Below are 24957 nucleotides of genomic sequence, written 5' to 3'. Positions count from 1 at the left end.
GTCCTAAAGTGGAAGGTTGGTAGGTTATACACATCTATTTCTTTAAATCAAAATTTGAAGAGTGCTTGTTATAGCTTTGAAAGGAGAGAGCTACAGCAAAAGAATACATTGACAGAGATTCAACACTTCTGCTCTACAGTGAGTCATGCTAATGTATAAGGATACAAAATACATACTGATCTACCCCTTACCTTCAGAATACAAGACAGCCTCTATACATGTGTAGAACAAGAAAGTGAAAAGATGAATGAGCAGGACAAAGACCAAAGAGGATGAAGACAGGTTTCAAACATTCAGTCATATACTAAGCACTGTAAAGATGAGTGAAATTTTGCCACATTTAAGAATTAAACAAATGTTATGAATACCAATGCATGAAAGAAGTTTACTTATATTTAATTTAAAAGATGGACATACACTGCAGCTGAATAAGCTAACGTAGTAATTAAATCAAAATGTTTAACCTTCAAATTAAAGGCCATCTCTCTCCCACATTCCCTTTGGAGGTGGTGGTTGTTGTTTTTGTTGTTTTTTTTTTTGATTAAGTGTTTCATGAGTGACAACTGTTTGTCAAAAGACTGACCCCATAATGTAAACAGAGCACAATTTGTGTGCCTGCAAAAAATTCAAATTTCAAACTCATCTCCTGCATGCACACTCAAGATATTTGCAGGAACAATTGTGCACATTCCTTTGGGAATTGGTTCTTAACATTAAATCAGAATCATGACAATGCATGAAACAAGTTTTTCAACAGAAATTTAATATTGCTTCTGAATAAAGTATAATACTTCTCTGTCATATGCCTATTACCTTGCCCTTTTATAGTGCACCCCCATAAGAGGATCTCAGCATGCTTTATCAAAGTGACTAAACATTATTTCCCCCATTCTACAGCTTGTAAATAGAGAGAGACAAAGTGGCTGTGAGTTACCCATGGTCTCACAGCAAGTCAGTAATAGAATCTCTGGCTTAATTTACTAGACACAGCTGCCTCGGTCATCAAATTACACACACCACCAAATTCTGCATAAACCAAACATTTTAAATATTCTTCATTTTTACAGAAGGGCAGAATTTAGTGATAAGAACAAGTTAGTCTACCACTGCCATCCTTTTGTGGATTACTAAAAATAATTTTGTATTTCTTTTACAGACCAGATTAAAATCTGCAACATTAAAGGATGAGGGGTGGGGTATAAAGAAGAACGAAGAATCATTACACGTCATCATAAATGATGCCACAATTCGAAGCTGATGCACAAAAAGTCATATACTATAAGTCCTAGGATTAAATTTAAAGGTTTACTAAGTGCATGTAAACAACAGTTTAATATTCAGGAATGAAATTAGTCATAACAATTGTAGATACTCAAAACTATGAGAGACTCCTATGCAGTAGAAAATGCCGGTTAGATTGTTGATTTTGGACTCTTTCTCCATTCACCAGCAAGCAGTGGCAACACTCTGATCTCTGAGGTTACCGAGAGAATGTCTCACTTTGGTCAATTTTAAACACAGCATTCTCTCACTGCAAAAGGTTTTCTCGCACCCTATCGGACCAGAGGGATTGTAGAAGTAGAGCAGGATACAGAGAACTAGGTATATGGGAAGTAGAAAAAAAAAAACTAGGAGAAAATCTTCATGGCGCAGATAGGGATGCATGAATGCAGAGGATTTCCATTCCATCTGCCCCAATAGATGATGATGATAATAAAATAATAATAATAATAATGAATACAAGTGGGCACTAATCAATTACCACTGTTTCAGTGTTAACTTAAATGAAGTGAAAACATACACAATATAAACACACATACAGAACTATGTAAGATCATGATATGAAAAGAACTGAGTTACACCTCTTAAGTGTAGTCCTGTACTTTTACGGTCACATTTCTGGGTTCCGATACCTCACCTCTTTATAACAGAGAGCTGCTGAAGGCCGTAGAGGAGGTGCAGGTCGTAAACAGCTCAAGCTCCAAGGTTTGGGAGTTTTAGGAGGTTCCAGAGGTCCCCAGTTTATAGTGGTATGTGGAGTCCCATGATGTGAAGGATGTGGAAGCGTGTGGTATGCAGGAGTCAGTGGTACTGGTTTGCTGTCTGAATGTTTGCTGGATGGTGTTACTGGATGAGAAGGAAGCTGCCAAATTAAAAAGTAATTTTCAAAAACAGACAAAATCACTTACACTGGCTACCTAACATTTCTATCTATTACAGCTCCAACTAGCACAGTTTTAAAAGCTGAATAATAATTACTGACACAACAGAACATAATTTCATTCAACAAACTATTATCATCTACCACAGAAACAGTATGTATTGAACCACAACAGCTTCGAGATCCTTGCTCACACCCCTTTCACGTTTCACATTTAAAGAGTGAGCGCAAAAGAACAATTTAGCTTAACTCACTCAAATTTAGAATTGCCAGGAAGTTACTTGCAGAGCAGATTGAAACTCAAAAGTTCTGGTTTGTGGGGACATTTGAAATTAGTTTTTGAACTGAATTAGAACAAAAACAAATATTTTCCAAATTGCCTGAAAAGCAATTTAATAAAATTTTCATTTCAGAATTTTGTTACAAATTTTGTTAACATGTTCTCCATTTTTCCATTAATTTTCCATTATTTCATAACATCCACTAGTACTATTAGTGACATCATAATATGGCATAATATAATAGTTGAAATATCTTATTATTTTATTTTTAAAATCATTGTAGACAGCTGCTACTTAGTACAGACTGAAACATTTTATCTTCTTTTCTAGGTCCAAGTGTCTCCTCTGTGTTATAACGAAACAATCTGACACAAATAAAATACATGAAATATAACAGTTAACGTAAAATTTAAAATACAAAGAGAATGTTATGTTATGACATGTCAAAAACAGCAATGTAAATTGTGCATGGCTCTAACTGACATATTAGGAAATGATGTAAAAATCATATACAAATGAAAAAAAGCTCTAAAATAAATTGCAATTCAAAATGATACTTCAGAATTTCCCAAAAGGTTTTTCAAAACTAACATTTTTTTCGTTTACAGGTTTCTTTGCCCTGAAGGAATGTTAGCTCAAATCAACACTTTCATCAAAAAGAACATTTTGAAAAAGAAGCATTTTTAAACAGAAAAAAATGTTGTGGTGAAAAAAGTTTCCAAACAGTTTTAACCTGCTTTGCCACGGTGATGCAACATAACCCATTATTCTAAGAAACATTAAAGGAAAATATCAAATGCAATTTTCAGGCATAACAGTAGTAAGTTAGAGATGGAGTCTCAGCCTTAGTCACGAATTTCCTGGGAATTTTCTTTTGATCTGTTGAAGCCAAACTGTTAAATTACAATATATATTTTGTATCTGTGCATGAGTGACCAAACCTTTCTTCTAATTTTGAAAATATATAAAGCAAATTGGGTAAACAACAAATTGGGTCAATTAAAACATCTGGTTCCTGTTACTAGTGAAAAAAAAATTAGAATGATTTATATAGTAGTATGAGATTTATAATCCACATAATCTTTCTCCTAACAACTCAAGCAAAAGCTTGTTTGTTTCAGGCCCTATGACTGAAGTATTTCTTACAGTGTGAGATGGCACAGAATGAGGTTTAATAGTGGGATTCCCAACAGTTGTAACTTTGGTTTGCTTCTGCAGATGATCCACCCATTCATGCAAATCTTGTTGGTTGTTACACGATACTAATATCCGCTCAATCATATTTCCTAGGAGAAAACACAAGATTTAGAAAGTCTAAAAAACAATTATTTTATTCTTTAGAAACACTAAAATAGTAATCGGTTTTTGTCACGCACTGAATCCTTGTAATACCGAAGAGCTAAACAAAGACTTAAAAGTGTAATTTCTGTCCGAAGGAATGATGTTTCAACTCCTTTCCTCACTGTGACAGATTTTTCTTCAGATGTCTGTCTTTATAGACACAGGACATTTTGCAATCTTTATTAAGGAAAGTTTATGCAAAGAAATTGATCTAGCAATTGAAGTCATCCTGGTCTCGACTGAGAAATGCAGATGAGGCCCCTCCACCAAAAATAATCAAGCAATCAAAAAACAGCATCTAACAAAAAAATACTACTTCACCTACCTTGACTCTCTAGTATCCTGGGACTGACACAGCTACAACAACTCTGCATATAGCATCTAACCCTACAGTTTGTGCCTAGACTCTATACAGGTATAGAACCACAAGATTAAGGCACACAGTTAGTGAGGAGACATGGATTGCTGAATCTTCAGCATGCAGATGACACAGCTTAGAGTCTCCATTTCATTTGACCTGGCCAGAACAGTTGATTGCACTACTCAACGTTTAAGGGTTGATCCAGTCTGGCTGCCTGACACTTAATCTAGATAATAAAACTGGGGTGAAAGTATATCACTTGGGGGAAGCAACCGGAGGGTATTATGAAGACAACATCAGGGCTGCTAGCTGAGAAGAGAGTGAGCGAGAGGATGGGTGGGTGGACCTTGGCTGTTCTGGTTTGCTACAAGGTATGCAAGGTTAGATTTTCAGCTGCCTCTGAAAGCAGCAATTGGTAGCAGCAATAACTAGCTTTGGCTTTTTCTCCCTCGTCATATAGCCAGGAGGTTATTCTTCTGGCTGTAGGCCTTATGACCCTCATGACACCTTCGTCCCCCTGAGATTAAACTATTTCAATAGAATCTACTTGAGGCAATACCTTAAATTTACCCACAAACTGAAGCAGGTGCAGAATTCAGCAGAGCAGTCCACTTGCTATGCAGTCTGTTTTACTGTGAGCACGTAAAACCTGTCTTCAATAACCTGCACTGGATCCTTTTGCTTTCTGGGGCAATTGTAAGGTGTTTGTGTTAATCTATAATACAATAAATGGCCATGAATATACCTAAGCAACTGCTTCTCTCCCCACGACATACCACCAGTGGAGAAACCTGAGCTGAGGCCCCTTCATGATGGGAGTTTGCTTCTGGTAGCGAGTTCTGTTAGAGACTGTCATAAATATAAAGGGAATGGTAACCACCTTTCTGTATACAGTGCTATAAAATCCCTCCTGGCCAGAGGCAAAACCCTTTCACCTGTCAAGGGTTAAGAAGCTAAGATAACCTCGCTGGCACCTGACCCAAAATGACCAATGAGGGGACAAGATACTTTCAAATCTGGAGGGGGGGAACAAAGGGTTTGTCTGTCTGTGTGATGCTTTTGCCAGGAACAGATGAGGAATGCAGCTTCCAACTCCTGTTAAGTTAGTAAGCAATCTAGCTAGAAAATGTGTTAGATTTCCTTCTGTTTAATGGCTGGTAAAATAAGCGGTGCTGGAGGGAATGTATATTCCTGTTTTTGTGTCTTTTTGTAACTTAAGGTTTTGCCTAGAGGGATTCTCTATGTTTTGAATCGGATTACCCTGTAAGGTATTTACCATCCTGATTTTACAGAGGTGATTCTTTTACCTTTTCTTTAATTAAAATTCTTCTTTTAAGAACCTGATTGATTTTTCATTGTTCTTAAGATCCAAGGGTTTGGGTCTGTGTTCACCTGTACAAATTGGTGAGGATTATTATCAAGCCTTCCCCAGGAAAGGGGGTGTAGGGCTTGGGGGGATATTTGGGGGGGGCAGGGGAGACGTCTCCAAGTGGTCTCTTTCCCTGTTCTTTATTTAAAACGCTTGGTAGTGGCAGTATTTTGTTCAAGGACAAGGCAAAGTTTGTACCTTGGGGAATTTTTAACCTCAGCTGGTAAGAATAAGCTTAGGGGGTCTTTCATGCAGGTCCCCACATCTGTACCCTAGAGTTCAGAGTGGGGAAGGAATCTTGACATGGTGGCAGTGGTGGGATCATTTTGAACCAGAGATCATTTTGAACCAGAAGCACAGCAGGATTTTAAAAGCTTTTGTAAAAGGTGATTGCAGCTGTAGATTATGTCTTTGTGCCTGGGGGACAGAGCAGCAGGCATAACAAAAGGATTTTTCTGAAGGCTGAGAACAGCTATCAGGGTACAGCACAGCAAAATTTTACAAGCCAGGTTTTTGTTTTCTTTCTAACTCTCGGGTGTAAAGTTAGTTAAAAACAGAGAGCTTAGCTTCTTAAGCCTTTACAGGTGAAAAGGGTTTTGCCTCTGGCCAGGAGGGATTTTATAGCACTGTTTACAGAAAGGTGGTTACCCTTCCCTTTATATTTATGACAGAGACCCTCTAGAATTTTCTTCCTTTCTTGGTCCAAAGTAGTAGCCTGAATTTGCTGACTGTTACAGACAGGCTGTAAGGCTTGTCTGTTCTTCCTTGCTTTTAAAGGGAAGAGGGGGAGAAAACATTTGTGAGGGTCTAGGCAATTGTGTTGATGGGGCCTGGGGAAGAGCTTATGTTTACTATAAAAAGGGCTGCTTGGGGTACACGGAGAGAACAGTGGAGTTAAAATGATACAAAATAAACGGAGTGTCAAGGGCACACACAGCCTGGGATGGGCAGTCTTTTTTTTTTTTTTTTTAAATTTATTTTAAACCTAGGAGGCTGTGGCATCCCTGTGACTGGAGGTTTTAAAGAACCGGTAAGATGAACTGGAATGATCTAGCTGTATTTAATTCTGCCTCCGCGCTGGTAGATGGACTAGATCACCTCCTGAGGTCCCTTTCAACCCTATGTTTCTATGATCAACAAAAACAAATCAATAATGCTCATGAACATTACCTGCTATTTCAAATGAATTTTTGTGATTTTCGCTGTCTTCTAGCTTTGTGATGGTCATTCCTGTCATTGGCAGTTTTCCCTAGAAAAGTCATAACATGTTTTTTTTTCTTTTTTCTTTTTTTTTTGAAAAAAAAAAAAAAAAGAACCCAAAGATGTTTAATAACTAAAAATACATACATTTAAAATACGCATAATTCAAACAGATGATAAACCAGTAAATTGAAACATACACATTAGATCAGCAATAATATTTAAAATACCATGGAAAAAGAATAACCAAATTACATAGCTTTTTGTGCCAAGAACAATTTCTGTGCTTAATATCATAAGTCAACCTGAAATCTGCACGAGCTATGGGTAGTGCATGTAAATACATTACAATGCAAACTCACTAAGAGAGGACCTTGACCATCTGTGGATTTGAGACCTACTAGGAACACATATTTCCACACATGTTCCATACTTAGTGAAGTTGATAATTCAGTATTATAGATGGAACTTCTACCTGAGACAGTACTGAACCAAGACACCAGCATGATGCCAGCAGATCCTATGATACAGTGGAGCTGTCTTTCTGAAGACATGTAAAACTGAGGACCTGTCCCTTCTTGTCATCAAAAGCTATAAAATTCTTTATGCAAGAGTACCAAGGCTTTAAACAGAACTGGGCAGGTAATTCACAGTGAATAACATAGTCACAGATTACACTTCTTTTTCTGACCTAAAATGGTCTGCAAGCAGATTGCAGTTTTCTCATGTTTACTTAATACTAAATTAAAACGATTCAATAATTTCTGCACATAATTTTTGGTCTGTAGCTCATTCAAGTATTCAGTTTTCAACATTTGATCTCTTTTGATGGCATATATAGGCCACATGATATGTTTCTGTGTGCTAACTGGATGGCTAACTCTTAGAATCAGGTTTCCAGTGTAAATAAGTATATATACAAAGGGAAATTCCACAAATAGTCACCTATTTTTGCTTTTTCGAACGCTAGTCCCTATGGGTATTCACTGTAGGCAACTCACAAGAGTACTCATTGAGGAGGAGGGTGCGAGGACCCGTGCTGCACGATGGAATACAGGACTGCTGAATCAAAGGATATACCTGCTGAGGTAGCATGGACCACTGCATAGTGCCCGGTAGAGGTGCATAGTAAGCTCCATGTTGCCACTCTGTAGATTTTTGGAGGTACACCTTGGAGAAAAGCTACAGAGGTAGCATATGCTGTAGTCAAATGAGCCCTCACCCTCTGAGGAGGATGGGTTTCCATTTGTTCAAAATGCAGCCAAATACAGCCCAAAATCCATTTCAACAGCCTTTGTGATAAAATTTCATCCACTCAGTGAAGGAGATGAATAATCTTGGAAATTTTCTAAGGAGCTTTGTCCTTTGTAGATAGAAGGTAACAGCTCCATGAACAACCAAAGAATTAAGTGTTCTGTCTTTTCTAGTGACACAACGTTTTGTGTGGAACACCAGTAGATGTCTGGCCTGATTCAAGTGGAATTCGGAGGAAACCTCTGTGATGAACTTGAGATGTAACCTTAGGGACACTTTTATCCCTATGAACATCACATAGGGAGTGTCTGCCATAAGCATCACAAGCCTCCCTAGTCTCCAAGCAGAAGTAATTCCCATTAGGAAGGCTACTTTCCATGGAAAGATGGGGAAAGACACAGGAGGCCAAGGGCCTGAATGGTAGATTCATACGTGCTGACAGAATTAGACTGAGGTCTCAGTTAGGAATCAGTGTTGATACTGGAGGGAAGGTTGGGACTAGACCTTTTAGAAACCTCGCAGTTGTAGGGTGGGTGAATATCGAGCAGTTATCTGTCAGACGATGGAAAGCACTGATCGCTGCCAGATGCACGTGCAACAAACTAATGGATAGTCCCACTGACTTGAGGGAGAGAAGATATTTCCAGATGGCAGGGATTCCAGAGTCTAGTGGAGCTACCTAGCAATGCACCAGATGGAGAATTTCTTCCACTTGGCAGGATAGTATTTTCTTGTGGAAGCCTTTCTGCTGTTTTGAGAATGAACTCACCAGCCTCTGAGCACAATATTTCCATGCTCAATGCCAATCCAAACACTAAGCTGCGAGGTAGATGGATGTCAGGCTGGGATGGATGGTTCTACCTTCATCCTGAGTCAGGCAGTTCAGCAACTGTGCAAGTAGATGCATGGACACATGAACATCTGAAGGATGCTGGTGAACCAAAACTGTTTCAGCCATGTAGGTGCTGCCAGAATCACTGTCAATTTGTCCTGTTTAAACTTGTTCAGGAGTCATAGTCAGAGGGAGGCAAGAGGGAAAGTATACATTAGTGACTCTCACCACTCAACCAGAAATGAATCCCCTCTGGAAACGTGCCACTGAGCAGCACAGGAGCAATAGGCTCAGTGGTGAGCTGGAGCCGGTTCGCAATGGTTCGCTAGAACCGGTTGTTAAATTTAGAAGCCCTTTTAGAACCGGTTGTTCCGTGAGGGACAACCGGTTCTAAAAGGGCTTCTAAATTTAACCGGCCAAAAGTGACGCCTTAGGCGCCGACTCCATGGGTGCTCCAGGGATGGAGCACCCAAGGGGAAAATTTGGTGGGTGCAAAGCACCCACTGGCAGCTTCCCGCCCCGCGCCCGGCCCCAGCTCACCTCTGCTCCGCCTCTGCCCCCTCCCCTGAACGCGCTACCCCGCTCTACTTCTCCACCCGTCCCCTGGCTTCCCGCGAATCAGCTGTTCGTGCGGGAAGCCGGGGTGGGCTGAGAAGCAGGTGGCGGCTTTGCACTCAGGCCCAGGGAGGCAGAGGTGAGCTGGGGCAGGGAACACGAGGAGGGCCGCCCGCGCCACAGCAGGTAACCCAGTGGCAGCATGTAGGGGAACCGCTCCCCGCCCCAGCTCACCTCCGCCACCCTCGGCCCGAGCAGGAAGCCGCCGCCTGCTTAGCCCTCCCAGGCTTCCCGCCGAATAGCTGATTCGCAGGAAGCCGGGGGGGGGGTGAGGGGGGGCCGGGCGGAGAAGCAGAACAGGGCGGGGCGTTCAGGAGAGGAGGCGGAGCGGAGGTGAGCTGGGGCCGGACGCGGGGTGGGGAGCTGCTGGTAGGTGCTCTGCACCCACCAAATTTTCCCCATGGGTGCTCCAGCCCCAGAGCACCCACAGAGTCGGCGCCTAAGGCACCACTTTTAATGTGATCAGTGGGGGGAGCAGCCGCCCCGCCGCTTCTCCCCTAGCTACGCTCCCCTGTCCCTAGGAGCCAGAGGGACCTGCCAGATGTTTCCTGGGAGCTGCCCCAGGTAAGCACTGCTGGGACTCCCCAGCTCGCCCCCCGGCAGGTCCCTCTGGCTCTTAGGGGTGGGGTCAGCACCCACTACAGTGGCCCACGAGACCCTCTTGCCCCGTTCTGGGGGCAGTCAGGGGACAGGGGTTGATGGGGCAGGGGTCCTGGTGGGGGTGGGCGTCAAGGAACGCGGGGGGTTGGATGAGGCAGGAGTCCAGGGGGGCAGGGTTGGGCAACGACCCCCTCGTGGGGTGAGGAGGGAACCGGCTGTTAAGATTTTGGCAGCTCATCACTGAATAGGCTGGATACTTCTAAAAATTTCAAGCTGCCTGGGGCAGATGAGCTCGGCCTTCCCAACCAGTCTAAGGCAGCAAAGTCATCTGAAGTGCAAAGAAGTCCCATGACGGTGACTCCTCCCCCACCCCCCAAGCTGGAAGATGTTCTGTACCACTGAACTGCGAAGTTCCCAATAGTGTTGCCTGTGGAAGTGTCTGCTGAGACTGTCTGCTAGGGTGTTCATTATTCTGGGAAAGCACACTGCTGAGAGAGTGATCTGGTGTCAGAGGCACTGATTCCAGAACCTGATGGCCTCTGTGCAAATATGGGCAGAGCTTGTTATCCCCATGCTTGTTTATGTATAAAACTGCGGTTAAGTTGTACAACATGACCAGAACACAATGGAAATGTGGGAAAGGCAGAAACCTTCTGCAAGCCTCCTGTACTACTCAAAGTTCAGGTAGACCGATATGTAGCTAGGATTCCTGTTGGGTCCAAGAACCTTGCACTACTTGGTTGTCCAGATGTGCTCCCCAACACAGTAGGAAAGGTGCATGTGATTAGTTTCTTTAAAGATAGAGGGGGCTTTCTCATTTTCCCACCAGGTAAGAGAAGACAGAACGATCTGAGGGTTCACAACTCACTTATACTGTGCATAGCCATGCCTGCAAGCAACGAAGAAGGAGTCTGGAGAAGGGTGTTCTGTACATGCAGCCGCCCATGTAGTCGAGAAGGACCAGACAGGGACAAGCTGTAGTTTGGGGACTCAGTCAGAGCTGGAAAAGGAGGTCTCTCATCATGAGGAACCTGTCCTGAGGTAATAGATTTCAGAGTAGCAGCCATGTTAGTCTGTATCCGTAAAAAGAAAAGGAGTACTTGTACTCCTGTCCTGAGGTAAGCAAGCTTTGACTGAAGTCAAGCCCAGAGGCACTCTAATGAATTCTATAATCAGCATGGTGATTGAAGTGGACTTTTTCTAGCTTTACTTGAAGCCCTAAGGATTGCAGGAGGCTGAGGAGGGAGTGTACTGTCCACTGGACTTCCTGAGATGATTACTCTGCGAGAAGTAAGTCATCAAGATAAGGAAGCATGGACCAACGCCCACTGCTAGAAAAGAATCTTCTGGGCTTGTGTGCCTGGAGTGTGTGCACACCCACAGTGAACAGCCATTGGGCCCACCACTCAAAGAATAACCCAACTTTTCATAGGTGACCACCAACGGCATGTTCCTTATTTTCAGTGTGCCTAACATGAGACAGGTGGGGCCAGATTTACAGAAATGCTGAGCACTCGCTGCTGCAACTGAAGTCAATGGAAGATGAGCTTTGAACATGCGTGTTGTATAATGCTAAGTACTCTGCAAAATTCAGTCCTAGGTGGTTACCTCACTTCACTGGGATATTCTGAAGATAAATTTATTAATGACTGCTTAGCACTCAATTATTATGGTGACAGCATCACAGAAACACCCATAAGGAAGTTAATAATTTTTTATGCAGTGCATACGTGAATGTTAAATAAGGCCTGGGGCCACACTGTGAATGCGGACTATAAAAAACACAGAATGAAAAAGGGGACTTTTGGGGGAAAAAAATAGTATGTGATCTTAGAATTAAAGACTGTATCATAATGCATAATTGTTAGGAGATTGAATAATTTTGGAATTTCCTAACTTCTGAGTGCTTGACTTCGCAACCTGAATGCTTAACAGTTTATGTAATATTATGAATAAGCTCTTATACTGCATTTTCCTTTATAAATCTAACAGCACTTTACAAAGGAAAGTATCAGTAGTAGGGAAACAATAAAGACAGAGTTGAAGTTACTCGCCTACGTTCATAGAGCAGATCAGTGGCAGAAACAGAACCTAGGATCCCAATAGCTGGACAATTCTGCCTTTCAGAGTACATATGCATACTGAATACATATAGAAAGAGAAGTGAAAATAAGTTTAGAAAGCTTTTTTAAGTTTGCTGTGAATAACCATGGTTAAAACATCTGTTTTACCTGATAGATAAACCCACTCATCCTAGGGCTGGCAGACAACATAAGCAAAATATTAGGGAAGAGAAGAAGATATCTTTCATTCTTTTCCTTATGAAAAAACAAAGAAAACAATTAAAAAAAATAAATAAGGCAGTAGACCCTAATTTTTTTGTATTTAAAACATTCACTGGTGTAGTACCAATACTATCGTACTTTTAGCAAAAGTTAACCTATGTATACTTCGCAATAAGAGGAGTCAAACTGCACTCAATTTTCTGTTCAAAAAGGTTTGTAACAAGCTCTTGTATTTTATATTGCAAGTTACTTTGAAGAAATAAACCTCAACACTAGCAACTGACTATACTGCCACTCATGGGATTCCTGTTGTATATGAGACATTTCTTTCATGCTAGCTATCTTTATTTAGGAGTTGTCTTTTTTTTTTTTAAAGCAAAATATTTACCATTTTCCCTCTCTGCCCCTCCTAAAAGTTCTCTTTATCCAAAGTATTCTAAATGGAGTTTTTCCAATATTTGTAGAATATAGGCCAATTTCTCAGCTGGGATAAAATGGCATAGCTACTTATAAATTCATGGCCAATAAGCTAAGCGACCCAAGCTGAGGATCCAAGGTTTTCATATGCATTTGATAAGAGACATATGAGAGTATTTGAGGGAGTCTGGGGTTTTGTTGGGTAAGACATATGTTTATGAGTGTTATAAAAGAAACTAACTTGCTACAGTGGCAAGTTGCCTTATGGCAGAAATCTGGATTCATACCATTACTTTTTTTGGTGCAAGCTTTGTTCTTAAATGGTTTTAAAATCTTCTAAAATTCAGGATAGTGCATCTGATATTTTAAATTTTCCTTTGCAAAAACTTTGCAACCGCACTCCTGAGTTTTTCACTGCCTTCCCACTTCAATTTAGCTGGCTATAGGTCTGGCCTTGATCCTGACACAGAGACCACCTCTAAAGCGTAGCTCATAATTCAGGTCCAGTCAGTTCTTTGGCCTCTCTGCCAACAAGCCTGTCAATTAGTGCCAACTGTGGTGATGGTTTCTGTGATGTGGTTGCTTGTGTGTTAGGAAACTGAGAAAGAGACCTTCAATTATTTTATATAGGACACTGCACATGGGTCAGAAGGTAAAGATTTCCGATCACTACAAAGCAAGGCTGGCATTAAAACCAATGATCTCAAGGTGAAAGGCATTACAATTCCCCAGAATCACTCAGTCCCCTGATTTTTGTCATTTTAATATTCAATATTTGAGAAGGTGTCCGAAAACCCCATCAACCAAGGAGGAGTATGTCTGGGACAACAACAACATAAAGTATTTCCATATTGTCTTTACCATGTAGTAATAGCTACCATGGCAAATTATTTTGTAATGTAACCAATACACAGAGAAAAGTCCCTTTAATTTGCACTTTGGACTCCCTTACAACCCCTTAAGACTTTATAAGGTTTCCAACAGCTATATCTGGCTATACAATTTAGTCAGCTTTTAGCTGAGCTTGTACATCTTAGAGTAGTTTCCCCCATTTATAAGGACACTTAGGTTAAACAAAATACTACATAAAATTTGTTCAGTCTATATTCTTTTTCTTGGAGTGGTCTTCTTGTTCCTAACACATACAATCCATTATTCATTATTAATTGTAGTTGCAAGAGAAGAATATTTAATGAAGATTGAACTGCGTTACCTCACTTCCAGCACACTGAATCATGACCTGGGACATGTAAATTACATTGCCCAGTGTTTTAATGTCCTCTCCCTCCCAGCAGCGGATGGCTTCCGTCAGTATTTGGAGTTCAAGTTCTTTTCTTTTCCGTACCTCTTGACATTGAGCCTGTTAAAGATAGGGAAGGTGCTAATAAGGTGGTGTCTGCGTGAACTGTATTAGGAGTCAGTATCAGCTGAAGTAATTACTTGTCCTCAGTGCTCTGCTTGAAGTATAAAATAAAGCACAGTGACAAAGCTTTCACGTGTGAAGTATTTCTTTCAGTGGACTACATTAAAGTAGCTTTTTAAAATGTACATTGTTAATTACAAAACTACTACTTTTCTTTTAATTTACTGATCTCAACATCCCTTTAAAAAGTCACTACCTTGTTCTTCTTCAAGTCTTAGAGCCGCTTCTAATGTTATGCGTATTATTCACTCCCAAACAATAACGAGTTACCCAGCAGAAAGCAGAAATACAGATCTAATTCATACTCCCTCCCTTATCCTTTCTGCTATTTGTTCTCCCACTGGTCTGAAACTCTTGGGGGCAAGGGCTGTTTCCTCCTACTTGTTTTTACAGCATCCAAGAAAAAGGGAACCAAGTCTCACAGTGGCCACAAAATATATATAACGAAGTCACACTAATGGCGCAACCCCATCCAACAGGAAACACACAATGTTGACTATTTTAGTAGCTATAAAAAGTGTTAGTGGGTTGCACACACATGTCACTAACAACCACACCTCTTATTTCTTTGATTGGATATCCATGTTAGAACTGACAGGTCTTATCCCCATCACCAGGAGCCTCTCAGCTCGTCCATTCTAGGCTTCAATGATGTAATGCTCATTTTTACTCTTGCCCCCTTGCTCTAGTGATGTACACTACAGGCTGGATTCCTTAGCCCACTATCACCACATTCCCTAAGCGGCACAAACAGGCCATAAGGTGGCTGGAGAAGGCCAGGGACAAGTTCTAGGTGCAGGTGAGCCTTCTTCTGGTGTAAAGCTAAAAGGGGGATGATTTGGAAGCAAGGAGTGGACTGGAAAGGGAAGAGGTAAAGCAGAGCTCTGCTACACCTAATTTGCAGCTGACATTAAGTTAGGGCTGCTAATTGTACTGCCTTAATTTCCAGTGGGGCTGGGCAAACAGGAATGAAGGAGCTGGAACAGGCTGCCAGCGCACACCTCCCACACACCTCACTATGCCTGAGCACGGAATCAAGCCCTACATTTCTAAAGATTTCACATATCAAAATATTAACTTTTACAGGGCATGAAATTAGCAAGCATTCTCCTAAATAAATACACATCTACTCTTCAAAATTCTTACGGAAAGGTTTTTGAAGGCTGTCATGGATTTCTGAATTTCTGGTCGATCGGGATGATAATCCTAAAAACAAAAACAATAGTACTGTAATTCCCGAGGATGGTAATGAAATGTTTCCTAGGAGGCATAGTAACTACAGTATAGACAACTTTAACACTTGTAATAACCCTTTTTGTTCTCCTCTTTATGCCTTCTTCATTGCCTCCTTCCATTGATAGGACACTTGTAGCAAAAATGCAGAATCTCTGATGATGTTACTACTAATGCTATTCTTTCATGAATCCATAAAGCAATGTCTGGAAAAAATATATCTGACTTAGATTTCAAAAGATTACTTGCAAACTTAAGTTTCTGCCATTAGTACTCCTTTTAAAAGGTTAACATACATCTTATGCTCTTATACTGCTCTTTCCTTATTGTCACAGTTAAACCATGCTCTTCTTTTCAGGTTATGCTAACATGGAACACTATCACAGCTGGCAAATCATAGACATGACACACCAACTCCACCCACCCCCCCCAATTTTTTTTTTAATAAAACATTTAAATGCAAATGTAGGCCCTTAAAACACTACCACATTAGAACACTTCCAGGTCTCATTGCCAGGCATATTTCAATAGAAGTAAGTGAGACTGTATCAAGTAGGGAGCATTTGAACAACGAGACCACTACTATGAAAAAAAAAATCCTTTCTTGTAAGAGAAAACCTTGAGTAGCCTTAATTACAGTTTTTAGGAGACAGGTTCAAAACACAATCCACCTGGAGAGCTTGTGGATCAGATCCATCAGTGAGAAATTCAGATTCCTAGGTGGGTTTTGCTTTACACTTACTGAGTTGTTCAGTTAATCTGATTACACTGAGTTTTAAGCCTACTGCTTCTCTTATTTCAGAAGCAGGGCTCAAGTAGTGCCGGAACGCCATTTTGGCACTTTTCATGGTGTTCCGGTACCTCCAATACTTTCACTTTATGAGTGATAATCCTGGAAGTGCTTTCTGCCCCCCCACCCCGCCCCGTTTCCCCCCCCACCCCTACCCCAATGACTGGAGCACTGTTCAGAAGGCAGAAAGGAGAGACAAGGAGCACAATTTGGGGCCCAACATGCTTGACATGTACCTTTAAAATAACTGTTGTCAAATCATCATTAAGATGGAACATAAATGCTGATAAGATATACCTCCATGTGCCTTTCAAGCTCTTTGAGTAACGTGGGGTATTTATCCAGGCGCATGAAAGGTTTGCTGAGGCCAGTGGTCAATACAAGGATCCCAGGGCTGTTGGCACCTTTCATTTCCATAAATTCTCCTAGTTCCTCACTGCACATGCAAAATATTTAAACAAATGAAGAATTAATTATCAACAGGTGAAAAATAAATTAGACTCTTGATTATTTTGATCCTTCTGCTCAAGGGAATTTTGCTTGAGACAGCAAGAGGTGAAAACAAACAAGAAGTAATTCAAATACAAAATATGTATTTTTATTTATTGTTTATCGTTCTGAGCTGAAACTCTGATGAATTTATAATACAAGGATACCCCTAGAATGGGGTATTAAAAGACTACACTTGCCAGAGCGCTTGAGAGAGCTCAGATGAATTCTGATAAGCTTATTAGCATGCGTGCAGGTTCTTTTATTATTTTTATGTTTTTTCTGTAATGTTTTGTACCTAAATTCCCTGAAAGTTGACATGTGGATTTGGGAATTACTGGGGTTCCCAAATGAATTTCTTTTAAATATCTAATTACACCCTTTCAGGTCCTGTAACTGGGCAGTCTGAACTAGTGCTCAGAGCCGGGGCGGAGTCAAGATCACAGTCAGAAGTCAAGCCAAAGGTCAAAGCCAGAATCTGAAGCCATAGCAAGGGTGAATCCAGAGTCAGAGTCAGAAGCCACACCAAGTGTCAGTGCCAGGGTCACACCAAGGGCTAGGCTGGAACTGGAGTCAGAAATTACGCTAATGGTCAGGCCAGAGTAAGTCACTGGAATTAGGGCTGCGGACCCTCCACCTGCCTGGAATGGGGTGGAGGCTGAAAGTAGCCCCCAGACCATGTCCCAGCATCATCAACTCCCCATGTCTCCCAAAATCAGTTAAAGGCACAAACAAGTCCTTACCCAAAAAATAACAGATTCAGACTAATAAGGGGTTTCAAGACCAAGCTGTGTTGGAGTTATAACAAGGCAAAATAGATAAATTTAAATAAAACTACTTTCTGAACATTTTCAAAAAGTAGAGCTACCTGATGTTAATATCTGAATCTCCAGCATGCCTCATCAGACCTGCCTTAAACTTCCCAGAACAATTCTGTCTAACCTGGCATAAAATCACACTGATTTTGGTAACTGATTATTATTTGTGTCTGATAGTACTCAAGATGTGCTATATGTTTTCCAAACAAAAATAAGGCTCAATCCCGGTTCCAAATACAACACAATTTAAAGTCAAACAAGTTAGCAAGGGTGTGATTGTCAAAAATTGATCTTATGTAAAATTAACATTAGCAGCTATGGAAAGTATATAGCCTCTACATACCAGCAGTTTTGTTACTTACTAGTTCTAGACTCAGTATAAACTCCATTTGGAAGAGAAACTATGTCTTCATACTTGCCTGGACAATGCCATGCATACCCATGGATGGCGCTATATATAAGTGACCTTTATCTAAATATGAACAAAGTGATAGCTATTTCCTTTACTGAATATCAGACAAAATGTTTAAGCCTATTATTTGCCTCTTTACCCAGATCTTGTTCTCCCCACCTATGAACACTATCTACCTTCTTTGTCCTGCTCCTCCCTTATAAATTACTGCCTTCACACTATCTGCTCCTCCACCCCCCCTTCAAGAAACACTATCCAATTCAATGTTTAGGCAGCCTCCCTTCGCTCCTCAAAAAAACCTCATCTGTTCCATGATACATTCCAACTACAAAGATCACAGCCCACTCTTTTAGCTGTTTTGTATTGTTCTCTACAGCACCAACATGTGCCTTTAGACAATACTACACATGAATCCTTGCCCCTCATCATTCAGCACATTATACGCACTGCACATGGTTGTTTACATAAGATGACATAATATAAATAATATTTGCTGATCTATCTTCAAGTACAATGCCCCCTTACTTATAAGGTCCTCTTACTTTAGAGCAATTTTGATCACCGAATCCCCATCCCACCACCAAAACACAAACTTCTGCTCCTTGTGCTGGCCAAATATTTTGGAGGAAAATACTATTGTTCCAATTCTTTCTGACTTTGGCACCATGGAGGTTTCAGTGGGCCACAGATTTGGCAGGGTACTGGAGAAGAGCCAGTATGAAATACTGCCCCATACAAACCCATTTTGACCCCTGAAATAAAGACAAATATTATCCATAACTTTTTCCATTGCATGCTTTGTGATTCTTTCCAGTATTCGTTGACTTCAACAGTATTTTCTGAGTTATTCTCTGTTCTTCAAAACAAAAGATACCTTGCAGAGTGTTGCATCAGTTTATTTGCTCACAGCATGAGAACACAAGTTTTAAACCTAAACCAATTTTAAACAGATTCAAAACCTGGAAAAAATATGTTTATTAATGGAAGCATCAAAGACCATTTAATGGAGTTGTGTTAATAGATGTAATTATAATTGAATTACACAGTTTTGTTCCTAACATTCCTAAGATGACTGTTTTCTTTCACACAGTACTTCTCTAAACTTTAGTCTTGCAAGATTTGTCATGCTAACTTGTACAAACAGCAGGATTTTAAAAAACAAGTACATCTTTTTTTTTTAAAATGCAACTGACATTGAATTATTCAGACAAAAACATTCTATCATGCAGACCCTATTAGGAGTCTGTTCCAGTCCATCAAAGAGTCTCCTACATGTGCAGTTTCATGAATAGCCTTAGATTCTTCATGTCTGATAAAGACAATGCAAACAAAATGGAACTTCATTCAGATAACAGAACAATCTACTTTCAGTGAAATATGCGTTGTTTAGCCAACATAGTTTTCAATGCTGGAACACAACACTACTGGAGCTGGGGAACAAACGGCAGGTCATACATCAGTTTTATTTACTTTTTCACTAGATCATGAGAACTAAAATCAATGCCATTAGCTCAAGATCACAGCTGTTTTGACAAAGACAATGGCTCTTTCATATCATGCAATTTTGACTGGCACTTACAAGTTTAGCACAGTGTATTGCCGCTGTAATTACTGAAATGACACAGTTAAGAAGCAGAGCGCACACAAAAAGAAGCATCATTTAACTAAGCACAAAGTAACAATTATGCTTTTGGAATCATGTATATTTTTAAAAAGGCTAAATGATCAAACCTATGATTTATTCAGAATAACTGATCATGAATACCTACTTTCTGAAGAACAACAAATAAGAGTTATTTCAATATGCTACCTGTGACATTTTACAGAATTAGTATATGAATAAAAGCATACTGGAAGCCTTTGTTCTCTAAAGCGATCGTTACAACTTCTATCCTAAAGTCTGCAGTTCAAACTAAGGCTAGCTTAGCAATATTTTTAGAAATCAGCACTACAACTTCTGTCTTTAAAATTTATCAATATTCACACCTTCGTACGTATATCTCCATAACAGACTCAACAGTTACAAAACAGATGAGAAAAAAAGCTAAAACAAGAAAGAATCACTCAAAGTTCAGAGTGCCTATAGTAATTTGGAGGGCAGAAAAAGCCACATAATATATCAGACACAAAAACCAAGAGCTAAACATGCACTTTTAAGACTTTTTTTTGAACTTACACTTCTGAAGCAGATCTTTGTTTATAGTAGATAGAACATGAACTCTCACTGCTGAGGGGTCTGAGGACAGCACATAAACATCGCATTCTGACAACGTTACAGCAAGACCGTGGCTCACTTAATGAACCTAAGTCTTACAGCTTCTAGTTCTCTAGTGCTGAATTTCTAGAAAGAGCTCCTTACTCTGGGACTGTTGCTTAGAGTATGACATCAGCCTGCACGCTTGCAGGCTCTGGGATACACAAAGCGGAGGAAGTACAAAGAGTTTTCTGACTCATATTTATCCGTATTCCATGCTCCAATTATTGGAGTAACTAATGTACAAGCTCCACAGATTTATCCAAACTGCTATTAAGGTGAGGATGTAAAATATAAATACAGCAAATGCTTGACAGGCATTATCCAATAAAGTTGAAGTTACAAGAGCTAAAGAAATTGATTTGTTTGCCTATCGTTTAAAAGCTTTAAATTCAGGATAATTTCATCTACCATTGAAAATCGACTCATTTTAAGTTTTGCACTGGCAAAGAAAAAAGCTAAACATAGTTACAATAATAATGATTCTGGCTTCTTTTGGGGCCATTAAATAATTTTTGGTATTGAAAACGTTATTCTGTCTTTTTTCCATTTATTTTGAGATTATGCGCTATTCACTACCTAATATAGTAAACTGTAGTTTGTTTGTCTTTTTAATCTGAGCAAATGTTATTTTACTTTTTTCAGTCCATTGTCCACAAGTTTAAACACATATATCACACTTGGCACCCACATACTTAATGTTAAATTAAGGTTATGCCCCTCATATTTCTTCAGAACAATTACACAATAATGACTGAGTGTAACACTTAAAGCGATTTTTCTTTTTAAAGATGTCATCACTCCTCCCCCCCATGCAATAGCTTATGTTTCTTCGTTTTATGGATATGTAAGGTCCCACTCCAAGTCCCTCCTTCCTTTTACATTAATTCTCCTTGAGCTTTTTTACTGGAGTTTCCCTCATAATAGTTTTGGTGGCTCAGACTCCTGCCCAGGCCCACACATATCCCCTCATGCTTCCAATAAAACAGGTGCCACGTCTTGACTATTTTTCATGTCCCTTCCCTTCCCAACAATTATGTCTCTATTCTTTACCTCAACTTCCCCCCCTCCTTTTTTTCTTATTTTGTTCCATCCCCTTATTTCTTCCCCCTGCTCCTTCCCTCACAAGAAGACAAGCAAGTTATCAATGTGCAGTACTGTATGCAAGTAGCCTCATTAAAGGTCAATGCTACTTAGTAGGCACTGAATGTGCATCTTTAAATATCCCTCCCTTTACTGCTACTTCTACATACATTCAGCTGGAGCTGGAAATTTTCTGTTTATCTAACAAAAATATCTCCAAATACACAAATGTCCACCATATAGGGATGGGATTTTCAAAGGAGTCTAAGGGAGTTAGACACTCAATGCCTACTGAAATGAAGCCACAGAGACAAGATCATTAAGGGATAAGGTGGAGAGGAAGAAGAGAACTTAGAGGACGCTAGCAGGCACTTAAAGTGAGAGACAAGAGTACCAGACTAGGAGAGGGGAATTGAGGGAGAATATGAAATAGTGATTTCTACCACAGTCTTCATGTCAGAGAGTTCATCAAACTTATTTACGTCTAAGTTGACTGCATCCTTTAAAAATCTCATCAGTATCAAAAGACTGATGTTTCTGGTGAGACACCTGCATCTAGACCCCTGTAGTTTTATAATCATAATTTCCTATTTTTTTATATTTTTTCTCTCCCTTGCTGATACGTTAAAGCCCCACTCACATAACAGATGCTTGTGCATGCTTTTGCTCCAGCCGTGCAAAAACATTATACCTGAGAATAGCTAAGGGGTTTATGCACATGCATAAAATTCCTGGATCTAGGCCTGACTACATGCAAAGCACTGTCAAACATACAATGTAAACAGGAAAATTACAAGGAAAATATTTTTTCCCCTAAGCTTTTACTTAGTTATCTTAAACATTACTGATATAGGTTAAAAAAAACACTGAAGCTGATAAATTGCCCCCAGAACAAAGACTCAGGACATTTTTAAGAAAAAGCCTTGTAAGGTTTATTCCTGGGAAAGAAGTTGATGGCTCTGAAATAATCCGTTGCATATAAAAACACTGGCCCAATTTCACAAAGAACGGTATTCACTGGAGGAATAATACCTTGGTTAGTGACCCTAATGCTTGGATAAAGTTACACTCCCACAACTGAAACAGAATAACAGGGCTAGTTTAGACTGTCCCAAACTTAATGGAGGAGGTGAAAAGTGAGAGTTCTTGTCTGAAAGCAAGCAACAACTCAAGAACAGATGGTGCAGCAGTCAAACTTCAGCATGCATTACACTAGATATTACCCCCATTTTTGCACGTTCGTTCATGAAAATTTAGGATTCTGGTTTTTATTTTCATTTATTTCAATGGTTTATTTCTGACTACTTTATTACTTTGAATTCAGAGAAAAGAAGAACAATGTATTTGTTTGTGGCTTTGTAAATTTGAACAAAACTCTGTTTCATTCACAATGAAAGTAATAAAAAAAAAAGGAGAGAGAGAAACTACTCCAAAGCTTTTTTAAACAGTCATTTATTGTTTTCATCCTATATTTCAATACTATAACTGTACAAAAAAGCCTCTTTTCATGCTGATTCTATCTATATATGACTAAGAAGAAAACTATGAAGAATATGAACAGGAAGTGATACAGACTGGAATTTACAATGGCTGGTGCAAACAGCAGGTTAACTACACTCAGTGTCCCTTTAAAATAAACCTCGCCATTTTCTTGCGCTCTCTCTCTTTTTTTTTTAACTGATGCATGAAAAATTACACTTCACCCAGACTACACTAGATTTCTAGAGAGAAAAAGTCTGTTGGTGTGAATAAAAGAGGGTACACCAGCATGGAGCAGGAAACGGATGATCAAACGGGTGAAGTGTGTGCTAGATCAGGGATTGGCAACCTTTGGCACGCAGCCCACCCGGGTAAGCCCCCTGGTGGGCCGGGCTGGTTTGATTACTTGCCACGTCTGCAGGTTCAGCCGATCGCGGCTTCCACTGGCTGCACTTTGACGCTCCAGGCCAATGGGGGCTGCGGGAAGCAGCGTGGGATGTGCTGGCCACTGCTTCCCGCAGCCCCCGTTGGCCTGGAGTGGCAAACCGTGGCCAGTGGGAGCCGCGATCGGCCAAACCTGCAGATGCGGCAGGTAAACAAACCGGCCCAGCCCGCCAGAGGACTCGCCCTGTCGAGCCGCATGCCAAAGGTTGCCGATCCCTGTGCTAGATATTGGAAATGCCTCCAATAGGACTCACTACAGGTTTTTATACTGTGCATTAAAGAAATCTGAATTAAATAATTTTTTTCATTTGTTGGACTAAAGCCTGAAATGAATTTGATCCTGAAAGGTACAGAGCACCTTCTCCTTCCACTGTAATCCGTGGGAGTTGAGGGTGCTCAGCACCTTAGAGGATCAGGCCTTATAAATCTTCCCTATCTCTTCAAATCACAGATGCAGCCTCAAAACTCTTGCAGACTTCCTCCTTTCTGAGTCTCTATGGAACCTCCCCTCCAAGATTTGAGAGATGACTGAGAGCAAGCCAACAGACGTTCTCAACATCTGACATAAATGACGAAAAATAAGCACATATGTAGGTCTCGGTCCTGCTCCCACTGAAGTAAATGGCAACACTCCTTTTAGCTTTAATAGGATCAGGTTTGAAGCCCCCAGTTTTTAAAAATTGGTATGACTTCAGACTAAGCTAAACACAAGGAGATGGGGTTCAGTGACAAGAGTATAAGAGTGACCAAAAAATAAATTAAAAAAATCACAGCAAGGGGATCTGCTCTCGGCATTGGGGCTAGAAGAGTTAACTCAATAACGTTAGTCTGAATTGCATGCTGAACATTCAAGGAAATTAAAGCCAATGTATGTCCTGACAGGAAAGCAGGGTTTTAACATGTATATTTTGGCAGTGTTCACCTCATCTTTATCTCCATCCCTTAACACTTTAGTTGAATTTTAACAGGCATCAGGATACCAGCTCACAGTGATGTACAGCTTGATATTTCTTTTGAACTATGAAGCACAAGAAGCCAGCTACCTAATGTTTCCCTCAAAAGGACTGGATGGACGCTTATCATATGATCTTGATATTATTGCATTCAACTGGCAGCAAATGCTACAATGAATGCTGTAAAATGGTTTCCATTATAACCCGTATTTTTGCATGCTCATGACTATGAAAAATTCACCTTTATGGATGAACTTCTTCCTGATCGAAAGTCAATTTTTATAATTATATTTTTTAAAAGCTGGAACTAAATCCTTCTAGCAGCTCTAGAATGTTATGAAAGTGAAAAATATACTATTTTAACAATTAAAATAATCTTTTTAAAAAGTCTTAGCTACAGTAAGAATATCCTAAATGTTTTTTTATAACTTGGCATGGACTTAGTCCTCTTTGAGGTGCAGTGGCTTTGATAAATTGTTTTGTTTTTTATGTAGCAAAAGTTATGACTTTAAAATTGTATACTGAGCAAATGAAGCAGACCATTTTGTAGGCAAGCACTATGCACAAGTGTTTAGTTACTGAAGCACACAGAGGCCGAGTGCAAGGAGGGTACAATCTCTGATAGAAAAGCTGTAGGATGATAGTTCCAAGCCATTTTCCATTTTTCTCCCTCAAATACTATTAAATCAGTTGCACACTGTACAATTCAAATCCCAAAAGTCAGTGAATGAATTCAGAGTACACATGTAATATTCTCTACCTTTTTCTTGTTAAATGTATTGCTCAGTAATATTCATGTTTCTGCTGCTAAATACATACCATAAAAATATACAGGCTTTGCAATGCAACTGAGCATTGCTTTT

At 40.1% G+C, this 24957-nt stretch overlaps 1 protein-coding gene across 5 annotated transcripts in view; it reads right to left on the bottom strand.

Annotated features, from left to right (window-relative positions):
• ARHGEF7 (Rho guanine nucleotide exchange factor 7) overlaps window positions 1-24957 on the bottom strand; it is a 202299-nt gene that overhangs the window by 34904 nt on the left and 142438 nt on the right. For all 5 annotated transcript variants that reach the window (XM_084638282.1, XM_084638279.1, XM_084638278.1 and 2 more), the window contains 7 exons: window positions 16460-16598; window positions 15286-15345; window positions 13930-14076; window positions 12246-12332; window positions 6684-6762; window positions 3589-3728; window positions 1919-2143 (listed from right to left, as the gene is read on the bottom strand). In XM_084638282.1, the coding sequence (XP_084494408.1) occupies window positions 1919-2143; window positions 3589-3728; window positions 6684-6762; window positions 12246-12332; window positions 13930-14076; window positions 15286-15345; window positions 16460-16598 (877 nt within the window). The remainder of the gene's footprint in view (window positions 1-1918; window positions 2144-3588; window positions 3729-6683; window positions 6763-12245; window positions 12333-13929; window positions 14077-15285; window positions 15346-16459; window positions 16599-24957) is intronic.

This window comes from Lepidochelys olivacea, assembly GCF_965140295.1.
Source record: "Lepidochelys olivacea isolate rLepOli2 genome assembly, chromosome: 1".
Lineage (NCBI taxonomy): Eukaryota > Metazoa > Chordata > Testudines > Cheloniidae > Lepidochelys > Lepidochelys olivacea.
Note: the sequence above shows the minus strand (reverse complement) of the source record. Positions and strands in the feature narration are given on the sequence as shown.